Source organism: Lactuca saligna, chromosome 5 (genome assembly GCF_052625555.1).
Source record: "Lactuca saligna cultivar CGN05327 chromosome 5, ASM5262555v1, whole genome shotgun sequence".
In the NCBI taxonomy this organism is placed as follows: domain Eukaryota; kingdom Viridiplantae; phylum Streptophyta; class Magnoliopsida; order Asterales; family Asteraceae; genus Lactuca; species Lactuca saligna.
This window is the reverse complement of record NC_136421.1, coordinates 68,561,967-68,574,568: the sequence shown is the minus strand read 5'-3', so window position 1 is coordinate 68,574,568 and position 12,602 is coordinate 68,561,967. Positions and strand designations below refer to the sequence as shown.

The 12,602-nt window shown below is 35.0% G+C and overlaps 1 protein-coding gene across 4 annotated transcripts; it reads right to left on the bottom strand.

Annotated features, from left to right (window-relative positions):
* Positions 1-564: 564 nt before the first annotated feature.
* LOC144997237 (translation initiation factor 3 subunit I) lies at positions 565-5,412 on the bottom strand. 4 transcript variants are annotated; one of them, XR_013659746.1, is made up of 9 exons: positions 5,109-5,412; positions 4,570-4,698; positions 3,632-3,690; positions 3,333-3,486; positions 3,191-3,247; positions 2,878-2,904; positions 2,112-2,207; positions 1,113-1,275; positions 740-941 (listed from the first exon to the last, which is right to left on the bottom strand). XR_013659746.1 is itself a non-coding variant. In XM_078957094.1 (8 exons), the coding sequence occupies exons 1-8, from the start codon at positions 5,367-5,369 to the stop codon at positions 741-743; spliced, it is 984 nt and encodes a 327-aa protein (XP_078813220.1). In that variant the 5' UTR covers positions 5,370-5,412; the 3' UTR covers positions 565-740. The 4 variants fall into 4 exon arrangements, 3 of the variants coding, with proteins under 3 accessions (XP_078813220.1, XP_078813221.1, XP_078813222.1); XM_078957094.1 differs by lacking the exon at positions 1,113-1,275 and having other exon boundaries at positions 565-941; XM_078957096.1 differs by lacking the exon at positions 740-941 and having other exon boundaries at positions 970-1,275.
* Positions 5,413-12,602: the final 7,190 nt, after the last annotated feature.

Here is a 12,602-nt window from a genome sequence, read left to right as displayed (position 1 = left end):
TTATAACAATTTTTTAAATTTTAGTTGGAACATCAATTTTCCCGTAATTTTTAAAATACCAGACACAAAACCTTAATAACTAAATTAATTTCGGTTCAATTATTGGTTAAATATTCGACAACAAAAACCCACTTAACCCGATCCAATCTACCCAAACCCAAAAATAAAACCAAACAACACCCTAGGGGAACCGGAAAGAAAGTGTTGATACGTGGCCTGAAAAATTCGTGTACAGCAGTAGTGGAGTTGTTGGTGATGATCATAGTAATTAAGATGTAGTACAGAGAGTAGATTAGGAGAAGATGGGTTCGATTAATGGGAAGAGATGTGTGATCGAATGGATTTCACTAAGCAATCAAGAAACGCATTCTTGATGTAGAATAAAATCAAAAGTAGAAGATGGGTTTGAGGAAAGCTTCTAGGTGATCGAGAGGTTTTGATTTAGGGGTTTTATCTATATTAGCTCAATGAGTTTTTTTTAGTTTTAGTTTTGATTTGGTTTTGTAATTTATAAACATTTAAGTATTCCGTTTGTAAATCCATGATAATTAATACAAATCTACATTTCACAGAATTACACAAATTTTCAATTGATAAATTTATAATGCTATATATAGAACAATATACCCATACCAAAGGTTTTAAAAGTAACAAATTGAGTATTCCCAAATGGTGTAAAATTGTCAGTCGAGGTTAGGTCAAATAATCTTGAACATGATGATGGTGAAGATGTGAGATGTTTAAACGTCTTGATAGTTTAGAGTGGTTTCTATCACATCAATGCAATTTCCAATTGATCTTCCACGTGTCATGGCCTCCACTAATGCTAATCTAGCTTCACTATGATGATGCAATATCACGAGCGTGTTCAGTACACTCCATCTGATCAGAGCATCTGCTTCGTCTTCAGTGAATTGCAACCATTTAAGCACCATGCCCAACTATTGTATTATAAATGAAATCAGACCATGATACAAAAATTTAAATTTTTTTTTTCCTACTTAAAAAATATCGAATAACGTGCCCTTCTCGATCTCTTGTTTATAAAATTGAGTTTGGTGTGATGGTGTCCATTAACTGATGTTAATGTGACAAAAATTATAATTTCTTGCCTTCTAAAAAATGTTAAAAATGTCGATAACATAGACACACACTCTAAGTCTCCCGTGGGTGAAAAAAGCATGAATGCCCTTCTTGATCTTTTGTAAGTAATTTTTTGTCCCACCCGAAAAGGTGGAATAACGTGGGAGGGACTCACAATGCTTGAGCTCTTATCTGTGCAAAAGACATAAAAGCACTGCTCATTCTCATCGTCGAAAATAAACTTAGAAAGTTTGTCTAGTCCTGTCATTTTTTCCCACTTTGTTTATATATATATATATATATATATATATATATATATATATATATATATATATATATATATATATATATATATATATATATATATATATTTCCGGATTAAACCTTAACTTTATTTTTTTTCTTGAAAAAAACCTTGCATTTTTTTTTTTCATTTTTTCCGATCTAGCCCTTTAGTCATTTTTTCCCAAAAAAACTTGAAATTTTGAGGCTTTTTCGAGAAAAATTAAAAAAGTTGCGGGGTTTATTGGGAAACAGTTAGAAAGTTGAGGGTCTTTTCGGAACAAAAAGACAGTTTAGGGTTTTTTCGAGAAAAAATGAAAAAAAAATACAAGGTGTTTTTCAAGGGAAAAAATAAAGATGAGGTTTGATCACGAAAAAATAGAAAATATAAGGGTGCGTTTGGTTGTGAAAAAATTTCTAAGAAACCTAGCAATTTTGAAAATGCGTTTGGTTTATTCAGTTTTCCAAAATTTTCTAAGAAAATGAAAATTTTCATTTTTCCAAATTGTATGTAAATTAGAAAAATAATTTTTACAGTTTTCCAAAGTTTTCTAAATTTCTAAGATGGAAAATGAAAACTCCACCGTTTCCAACCAAATGCATTTTCTAAAACTTTTATTGAAAATCGAAAATAAAAACCCAACTCTATTTTCTGAAAACATTTTCTTGGAAAATGAAAACAGTTTTCCACAACCAAACGCACCCTAAGCTCTTCTATAAGATGAGATGAAACATGAAGAACATACTTTCTCCACGTCACCGTGATGTCCTTTTGAGTATCCATACGTAAGATACTCTGCTACTAAGCCTCCAACAATCACACATAAGAACTTGCTTAATACCTAAGGATAATCAAACCGATCAATATAAGTCACATGATGAAATTAAAAAAGCACAATAGAAGTAGAGAAGAAAAGTAGGCCATGTTTGTTCAATAAGTAAGAACACCATGGCCTTGTCCCACCCAAAAGAGTACAACAAGGTGGGATGTCAACCCACTTATTGTTGGTGGGTTTGTGGGTCAGATTTGGGTTCGTGGGTTCGTAGGTCAGATTCCATAAATAAAATTAACAATTAAATATAAATAAATCATTGATGCAAACATATCTGAATTCATAGAAACATGTACAAACTAAAACATTAATACAAACGTGTCAATGGCATCATATCCTAGTGTATAAACTGTATAATACTTAAGTCCTGATACACTTAAGAAAATACATAAATTTTTTATTAAAGTTCTAAACGGGTTGGCGGGTCAACCTGTATATTTTTTGAGAAACTCATATATGACCTGTCTAATAAACGGGTTGGCGGGTTGAAAAACTCAACCCAAACCCGTTTATTCCGTATCGTGTCACGGGTCGTGTCGAGAACTGCTAGGCCTATCTATTGTATGTGCAAAAGACATGAGTGCCCTCATCATCCTCATTAAGAAAACTATGTTTTGCCGAAAATGTAAAGGGAACTATTTCACAACAAAAAGAACATCAAGATAAAAAAATAACTCACTGTAGAGGACAACTTGCGTTTATTGTCCTGCATGAATTATGAAACATGGTGTGTTAGAGCTTTGTATCAAACTTTAAGCTAAAGTTGTTACAAGGGACAACACTAGACTGAATTGGAGGGCATTTACGTCTTTTGCACAGACAGAGAGTAAGAGCAAGTCCTTATCCCACCTTTTTGGATGAGACAAAAAATTGCAACTTTTGACCCACAGTCACAGTCAAACACAGTACAACATGTTCTGTCATGTCCTGTATTAGTAAATGAGGCCCACTATGATGGGACTGGAGTAGTACATAGAAAAAAGTAGTCTCACCCGATGACTTGGCTTCACATCATGCAACGTTTTCTTTGATGGTAGTTCATCTTCTAACTTCATAATAAAAAATTGATTTTATTTTTAAAAAAAAAATGTTGGAAATAATGACAAGAAACTATAGATAGATTACCACAGTTACCTCTCTCAAAAACTCAAAGCCAACAAACTTGACACTCGCATCAACAACTTCATCTTGCTTCACATCTTCCATCATTGAAAATTTATATGTTTTTGGTAAAACACCAAGCATATAGCCAATTAAAAAATGACCAGCTTCATGCAGCACCACTTGTCTTCAACTTTCAAAACATATCATTAGGAGAAAGATATTTTAATGAAATTGAACTTTTTTTTTTTTGATAAATTGTTAATTCTTTTTCTTATTATGTTAATTATATATTCCATAGACACATATATTGTAGAAGAAAGATATTTTACTTGTGTTGGATTATATCATCTTCAAGGTTTAAATCATTGTCCTTACAAGTTACAGAAAGCTGCAATCCCAACAAAGAAGTTAATATTAAATATAATATATTGCTCTTGGACCAATAAATAAATGGAAATAAAAGAGAAATAAGCAGATGAGATAATTGAATCAACAGATAATCTTTTAATGGAATTGGAATTTGAAGATATTAGAAAATGAAGAAAATGAAATCTGTCATGTGTTTGGTTGGCTGGAATTGGAATGGAATACAATTCCATTCCATTGTATATTTTTGTTTGGTTTGTGAAGCTGTCAAAGGATTTGGATTTTGGAATGCAAATAATGAAAATAACATAAGTGCCTTTTATTGATTTCTTGAGCATAAAATGTATTTAAATGTTTGTAAAGGTCAGTAAATGGCCATTCTATTAAGTTTTTTGCCCACGAAGTTATTTAAATAGTTGTGAAAATATTTAAATTACCCTTTTAATAATTTCTTGTTCATGAAAATTTTAGAACTATTTCTATCTAAAATATTATTTATGCATGATAAATTTATCGAAACAAGACAACAAATTAGGAAACAAATATTAAACAGCAAATTACAAAAGGTAATGATAAAATGACGAAATCAACATACTACAATGTTAAAAATGGGGGTTCAGAAAGGGTATTTCAGTCATTTATACATGAGGATTGGAATTAAATTCCATGAGTTGTAGGATTTTGTGAATTTAGATGGACATAAACTTCTTAGTCATTTCCAACCCAATGCCAGAGTGGAATGGAATGGAACTACATTCCAATCCTGGCTGATTCCAAAGGAATCCCACAAACCAATCGCCCCTTAGATTCTTTTGCATATTTGCCAATGTAATTAGGAAATTGACAAACAAGCCAATGAAACCAAATTAATTCAACAATAATGCCAAGAAAATAAAAGTACCTCATCCAATGGTGATGATTGAAGGTTAATCTTGATTGAATCAAGGATGGAATCATGTAATGACTGAAGAGCAGATTTTTCTGTCACACTGAGATCCAATTCCTCTACTGACAACACTCTTCGGGGTACCTGTAAGTCATCTAGCTTTAACATATGTAGTCATTCTGGCAATCAATTTGAACAACAGATTAAAACAGATGTTTTTAACGGCTTTAGGGTTAGAAATTGCAAAGTTAACACACGAATCAAAAATATGTTCCTTAACTATTCACAACTCAAATCTTACAATTCATGAAACATATGGTGCATTCCGATTGAATTGAAATCTTGTCTCAACTATCATCTAATCAACGATCTCCACTGTATGCCTAGGGTTAAATCCTTTATGGAATTCTATATAATTACACGGAGATTAATTGTTTTGTTGATGAATTATATCTATTTCTGTCAAATTATTAGCTTGAACGATGTAATATTCAGGGAAAAGAAAAGAGTAATTTGTGAAACAAGTGATTGCGTGAAAAATCAGATCTAAGGACCTGTTTGGCAGCAGCAAAGCCTCGAAGACCAGTTGGAGGAGGTTGTCGTTGCAACTGTTTTACTAAAGAAAGGGCCAATTTGAAGTTGCCCTTGGCTAGCTGCCTGTCCACCATTCTTAGTGAAGCACGACGGCGTCGTACCCCACAGCCGTCGCCGTCCTCACTGACTCTCTTAGTAGCGACTGCTATTGCTCCACCGGTTTCTCGCCGGAAATCTAGTGGAATCTCCCGCGCAATCGCAACGCCAACGGACAGGTTCATTGATTCTCTCCCCCTATCCTGATCTTCCAATCTCTTTCTGAGATATGACACGGTAAATGCTTAAAAAAAAAAAAAAAAAAAAAAAAAAAAAAAAAAAAAACTCGCAAATTCGATTTTGAAGTTTTTTTTTACTGTGTTTTTCAATTTTTAATTTGATCGGTTAACCAGGTTACATCCTGATGTGGCATGATGACGTGACATGTTGACATTATATGTTAACGTGTCAAAATTGATTTTTTTTTCCACAAAAAACACTAAGTTTTTACTTTTTTTCGATTTTGACAATAAGTTTAATTTTTTATTTCAATTTTGTCACTATGTTTTTTTTGTTCCAATCGAACATCATTTATCAAATTTTGTTTAATTTTATCTATTTTCCATTTGAAACCGTATAAATATATTTTTTTATTACATTTTAAACCGTATAAACATATTTTTTTCGTTTAAAACACATTTTTCTTTAAATATAAAATGTTTTTTTTTTTCTTACATTCAAAGCATTAGTTATATCATGAGAATCAAACTAAACATAAACTTCTAATAAAATGTAAAAATTTGATGGGTTGCAAACTTAATATCTGAGTTTTGATCGACTACACCTCCAAACCTCCAAACAGATTTTAAAGTTGCATATTTAATATAAAATACAATTTTTATATAACTAATATATATGTTTATATATAAAAATATGTTTTGAGTGTAAAAAAATGTATGTATACAAAACTATAGTTTTTAAATGAAAAAGCAAACATTTTTATACGGTTTAAATGTATTAAAAAAATATTTATACGGTTTCAAATAGAAAATTGTCAATATTGAACAAAATTGGAAAAAATGATGTTTGATTTGGAACAAAAAAACACAGTGTCAAAGTTGAAAGAAAAAATTAAACTTAGTGTCAAAATCGAAAAAAATGAAAACTTAGTGTTTTTTATGAGAAAAAAAATTCAATTTTGACACGTCATCATATAATGTCAGCATGTCACGTCATCAAAAACTAACACGTCATCATGCCACGTCAGCATTTAACCTGATTAACCGGTCAAGTGGTCAGAATTGTAACAAATTGGAAAACACAGTGTCAAAATTGACACAAAAAATAACACGGTGTCAAAATTGAATTTCTGTATAAAAATAGTGTTTTTTGTGCCATTTACCCATATGACACCAATACTCCAATTTTGACTTAAATTCGATCAAGAGGGTAATTAAATTGTAGAGCATTCACTTATGTTTAGTTTTTAAAGAGTGATTAACCTTTCATTTTGAATTCTAAAAAATACTTACTTTCGACCTTTTATTTTTCTAAATTTTTATATTTATCCACCAAATTTTATATAATTTGATTTTCTTTAATAAATTTTTTACATAATTTGATTTTCTTTAATAAATTTTGTTGGTTAATCAATAAAAACTAAATTTTGATGTGTTTCTTTTTATATATGTATCGGTATAAATTTAAGGTGGTCAATGTTTCAACGTGAATATAGAACTTTATTTCGTTAATTTTTTCTAAAAGAAACTTGTTTTTTTTATGCACGTGTCAATAAATTCGAGTTTGCTTATGTTTCAATGTAGTTTTTTTTTTTTAGTTTTTTTAATTTTTTAATTTTTTTAATTATTTTTTTTAATGTTTTCGTGCTTAATTTTATGTACGTTTCTTACATATGAGTAATGTAAGATATATTAACTTTTGCTCATTAATTCAAAAAAATGTATTATATTTGAGTTCGTCTACGTTTCAACATATTTATTTTTACGTTTTCTTGCTTAATCATTTCTTACATATGAGTTGGGTCACATATAATTGATAGGTTTTAGCCATAAGAACTTTCCTATGTGCGCATGCAAAACCCTAATGCTCGGATCTAGGCTTTCTAATTAAACATGCTTTGAATCCAAGACTTCTAATGGCTAATTAGGTTAAATAACAACATTGAAATAGATCTAGAATCATACCTTTGGATTCCTTGTTGATCTTGTTGTCTTGGAGCTTCTAGAGTCACAAATATCACTCCTCTAATGGCTTACAAAGACCAATAGCAAGAAGGATGATTTAGGAGAGAGGAGAGGGGAGGAATTCGGCTAGAGTATCTCTACTTTAGATGATGTGTCGAATTCCCTCACCCCTAGGGTCTATTTATACTTGTAGACTCCTTAAGGATTACAACTTTAACCCTAATTGGATAACTTAGACTTTAAGTTGATCCATATCCTTTCCTTGATAACCCTATGGACGATTTTGGCTTATCCAAGCCCTAGAAATCATCCATCCTATCATGGATAAGGATTTATAGTCTAAAGTGTAACTATCAAACAATTGACAGTTTATACTCTCTTATTTAATTAATCTCTTTAAGTCACCAAATTAATTCCAATTAATCTATGACTTATATTAATCAAATAACCATATATTATTCCTTATAATATTTACTCTCTCTTAACAAATCATCCATCAAGTTGCTATGGTGAAGGCAACCCAAAAGGACCATGCACAACCGGATCAAATAGTTGCCTAATATAGTTGCAGCCTTAGACACTATTCCAACAGTCTCCCACTTGGATAAGTCTAGTAACTATACAAGTACAATTCGGTTTGCAATCCTAGCTCTCAAAGACGCTATCAAACTCTGATCTAATCAATCTTGTCCTTTAGATAAGGGATCGTACAGTCCTCTGTTAGATATCACGCTGACAATCCTATGGAATGGTTAGTCTAGCATTTGATTTCTCGATCTCCGATTTATTCGACATAGAACTTAATCAAACACATCAATTCAGTTCTGACCAGGCCCGGCACATAAGTCAAATCAAATCATCGAGTGGCCAAGATATCTCTTCTACCCTCTTAGGATAAAATTTACAGATAAACTTCGACTTATAGGCATTTACTTATTCATTAACCAACTATACACAACAATGCGTTTTATAACACCAAGTTACTGATGCGTTTTCGCATTATCAATGTACAATCAATTAACAAATAATAAACCATATATCTAGGTTTTAAGACTATATGATATTATCGTCTTGCGATCACCTTTTATATCGTATTCCATAAAGTGATTCCAGCAAGCGCGAGTTTGTTCCAATGCTCAAAACCAGTTCATAAGCACTCATGAACGTTGCAGCAACCCTTGCTATGTCTAACACCATTTAGACAATCTACACACCAATTCATGACAATCTTCATTCATATCTAATTCCAACATATGAACGATTGTGGACAATTTGAATAATTCGATTATTCCTAATAAACTCAATTATTCTGGAAGTCAAAACATGCAAAGTGAAACAATAGTTAAACAATTAACATATGACAGTAACCTTACTTATAAATAAAACTCCTTTATTTAATCATCAAATGTTAATTACATTTATCTATTATATGTTTCTAATACTATCTAATCTATACTAATATCATCCTTCAGCCCAATACTCCTAGCATGCTGCAAGTGCTTAACCCTACTCAGTCCCTTCGTAAGCGGATCTGCTGGGTTATCTTCTGATGATATCCTCTTAACTATGAGTTGTCCTTCTTCTACACGATGTCTAATGAAGTGATATTTTCTGTCGATATGTCGAGATCTACCATGATCCCTCGGTTCCTTGGTCAAGGCAACCGCACCTTCGTTATCACAGAAAATCTCCATGGGCTCCTTTATGGCCGACACAACTCCAAGATCACCAATGAAGTTCTTTAGCCATATTGCCTCCTTCGACGCTTCGCTCGCTGCGATGTACTCTGATTCGCATGTTGAATCAGCTACGGTTTCTTGCTTGGAACTCTTCCAAGTTACTGCTCCTCCATTTAGGGTAAAGACCCAGCCCGACTGCGAACGGTAGTTGTCCCTATCGATCTGAAAACTGGCATCACTATAGCATCGCACCTTCAAGTCATCACTCCCTCCAAGGACTAAGAACCATTCTTTCGTCCTCCGAAGGTACTTAAGGATGTTATTCACCGCAATCCAATGTGCTTTGCCAGGGTTCCCTTGATATCTGCTAACCATGCTCAAAGCAAAGGCTACATCAGGGCGAGTACAAGTCATAGCGTACATGATTGAGCCAACTGCGGAAGCATATGGTATTCGGCTCATTTCTGCTATTTCAGCTTCAGTACTCGGACTTTGAGTCTTACTCAACTTGGCATTTCCTTGTATCGGTAGTTCTCCCTTCTTTGAGTTTTCCATACTAAAACGTTTTAGTACCTTCTATAAGTAAGTATTCTGACTAAGTCCAATTAGTCTCTTACTTCTTTCTCTTACTATCCTTATTCCCAAAATGTAAGAAGCCTCTCCGAGGTCCTTCATAGCGAAACACTTCCCGAGCCAGGACTTGACTTCCTGCAGAGTCGGGATGTCGTTTCCTATGAGTAATATGTCATCGACATATAGAACGAGGAAGCTTACTATACTCCCACTGGCTTTGACATATACACAAGATTCGTCTTCGCTTCGTACAAATCCAAACTCTTTGACTTTCTCATCGAAGCAAAGATTCCATCTGCGGGATGCTTGCTTAAGTCCATAAATGGACTTCTCAAGCTTACACACTCTATTTGGATGCTTCGGATTCACAAACCCCTCTGGCTGAGCCATGTAAACATCCTCAGCCAACTTTCCGTTAAGGAAGGCGGTCTTGACATCCATTTGCCAAATCTCATAATCATGAAATGCGGCAATTGCTAGCATCACTCTAATAGATTTAATCTTCGCAACTGGTGAGAAGGTCTCATCATAGTCAACTCCTGGAGTTTGAGTAAAGCCCTTCGCAACCAATCGCGCTTTATACGTGTGTACGTTCCCATCCACATCGGTCTTCTTCTTGAAGATCCACTTGCACCCAACGGTCTTACGTCCGGGCACATAATTAACCAAATTGCAAACTTGGTTATTGTACATGGATTGGATCTCGCTATTCATTGCCTCTTTCCATTTTGCAGACTCCGGGCCTGCCATGGCTTCCTTATAGCTATTAGGTTCATCAAGATTTACTAGTGTACCATCACTAATATACGTGTCCCCTTCGGTAGTAATATGAAAACCATAAAACTGGGGATGAACTCTAACTCTATCGGAACGTCTAAGAGGTAAGGATTCGTCAATCGGTTCAACCGGAGTTTCCTCCTCGGGTTGAATGCCAGCGGTAGAGGTTCCTTCATCTATCGACTCTTGAATCTCTTCAAGTTCGATTTGCCTCCTACTGTCTCCTTGGCTTATGAGTTCTCGCTCTCGGAAAACTCCTCTCCTCGCAACAAAGACAACATTGTATTTCGGTCTATAGAAGAGATATCCAAAGGATGTCTGCGGGTAGCCGATGAAAATACATCGCTCACTTCGAGGTTCAAGCTTGTCGTGAGTATCTCGTCTTACGAAAGCCTCGCAACCCCAAACCTTGATATGTGCCAACGAGGGAGCTTTCCCCGTCCACATCTCGTGAGGTGTTTTGGCAACCTTCTTAGTAGGGACTCGGTTAAGGATATGGGCGGCGGTCTCTAAGGCATACCCCCAAAAGAAGATAGGTAGTGAAGCACGACTCATCATAGAGCGAACCATATCCAGTAAGGTTCGATTACGCCTTTCTGCCACACCATTCAACTGCGGTGTCCTAGGAGGCGTCAATTGCGAAACTATTCCACACTCCTTGAGATAATCGTGGAATTCAAGACTTAGGTACTCTCCTCCTCGATCGGATCGAAGCATCTTGATTTTCCTGCACAATTGATTCTCCACTTCATTCTTGAACTCTTTGAACTTTTCAAAGGTTTCTGACTTTTGCTTGATTAAATAGATATACCCATATCTACTATAATCATCGGTAAAAGTCACATAGAAGCGGTTCCCATCCTTCGTGGTTGATCTAAAGGGTCCACATACATCGGTATGTATTAGGTCCAATAGCCCCTCACCCCTTTCACAAGTATTTGTGAAGGGTGACTTAGTCATCTTTACAAGTAAACAAGACTCGCATGTGTCATCTTCCCTAAGGTCGAATGACTCCAACACTCCATCCTTTTGGAGTTGGGCTATGCGTTTCTTGTTGACATGTCCAAGACGGCAATGCCACAAGGATGCTTTATCCAAACTAGTGGAAGAATCAATATTCAAAACATCATTTCCTAAGTTATCAACAATCATAACAGTTTCATATATTCCATTACATGGTATAGCTTCAAAGTAAAAGACACTATTTAGATAAGCCAAAATAGAACCATTCTCATTATTAAAAGAAAATCTAAATCCTTGTCTATATAAACCATGAAATGAAATGATGTTTCTAGCCATTTCTGGCGAATAGCAACAATTGTTCAAATCTAAACACAAATTATTCCTAAGCACTAAAGAATACACTCCAATCTTGGTAACAGGCGACGATCTTCTGTTTCCCATGATTAGATTGATCCTTCTTTGCTCCACATCCCTACTTCTTCTTAGTCCCTGCACATTTGAACAAATGTGATAACCACAACCGGTGTCAAGAACCCAAGAAATAACATGATTAGAATCGTTAGATTTAATTGTGTATATACCTGCGAAAGATGGCTTGATCTTTCCTTCTTTGATTGCTTGCAGGTATTCTGGGCAGCTTCTCTTCCAATGTCCTATCTTGTGGCAGTGGTGGCACTCTGCCTCCTTCGGGTTAGGATAGGGCTTAGAGGGATCAACTTTGGTCCCACTAGAAGAGGCACCATCTCGGGCTTTAACCTTGCGATAGTTCTTTGATGAAGCCTTCCTCTTCTTTCCCTTTCCTTGACCAATTGCCAAGACAGGAGCAGCAGACGGATTGGGAGTAGGTGCAACAGACTTGTCTTTGAAGTTGCTCTCAACGACTCTCAAAAGACCTTGGAGTTTGCTTAGGGTGACCTCCTCTTTGTTCATATGGTAGGTCATCCTAAATTGGTTGTGCATCAGAGGCAAAGAGTGAAGCACCATGTCGATCGCCAAGTCTTCCCCAAAGTCAACATTTAACTTGCGAAGGCGATCGACATACCTTTGCATCTTTTGCAGGTGCACGGTAAGAGATTCTCCATGACCCATCTTAGCGGAGATCATGTTAGTGAAAATCTCATAACGCTCTTGTCTCGCGTTTTGGTGGTATATCTCCAACAAGTCTTGATGCATCTCGTACGGATACATGTCCTCGTAGGACTTTTGGAATTCGGAGTTCATGGTGGCAATCATGATGCAATGTACCTTCGTTGCATCTCGCTCATGAGTCTCAAAAGCGGTG

What these genes read in the sequence shown, in the direction of transcription:
- LOC144997237 (XM_078957094.1), bottom strand. Translation starts at nt 5,369, where the DNA reads ATGAACCTGTCCGTTGGCGTTGCGATTGCGCGGGAGATTCCACTAGAT. An exon ending in GCTTTGCTGCTGCCAAACAG is followed by an intron (nt 4,699 to 5,108) that starts GTCCTTAGATCT and finishes GATGACTTACAG; the next exon opens with GTACCCCGAAGAGTGTTGTC. An exon ending in ATGTGAAGCCAAGTCATCGG is followed by an intron (nt 2,905 to 3,190) that starts GTGAGACTACTT and finishes TAATTCATGCAG; the next exon opens with GACAATAAACGCAAGTTGTC.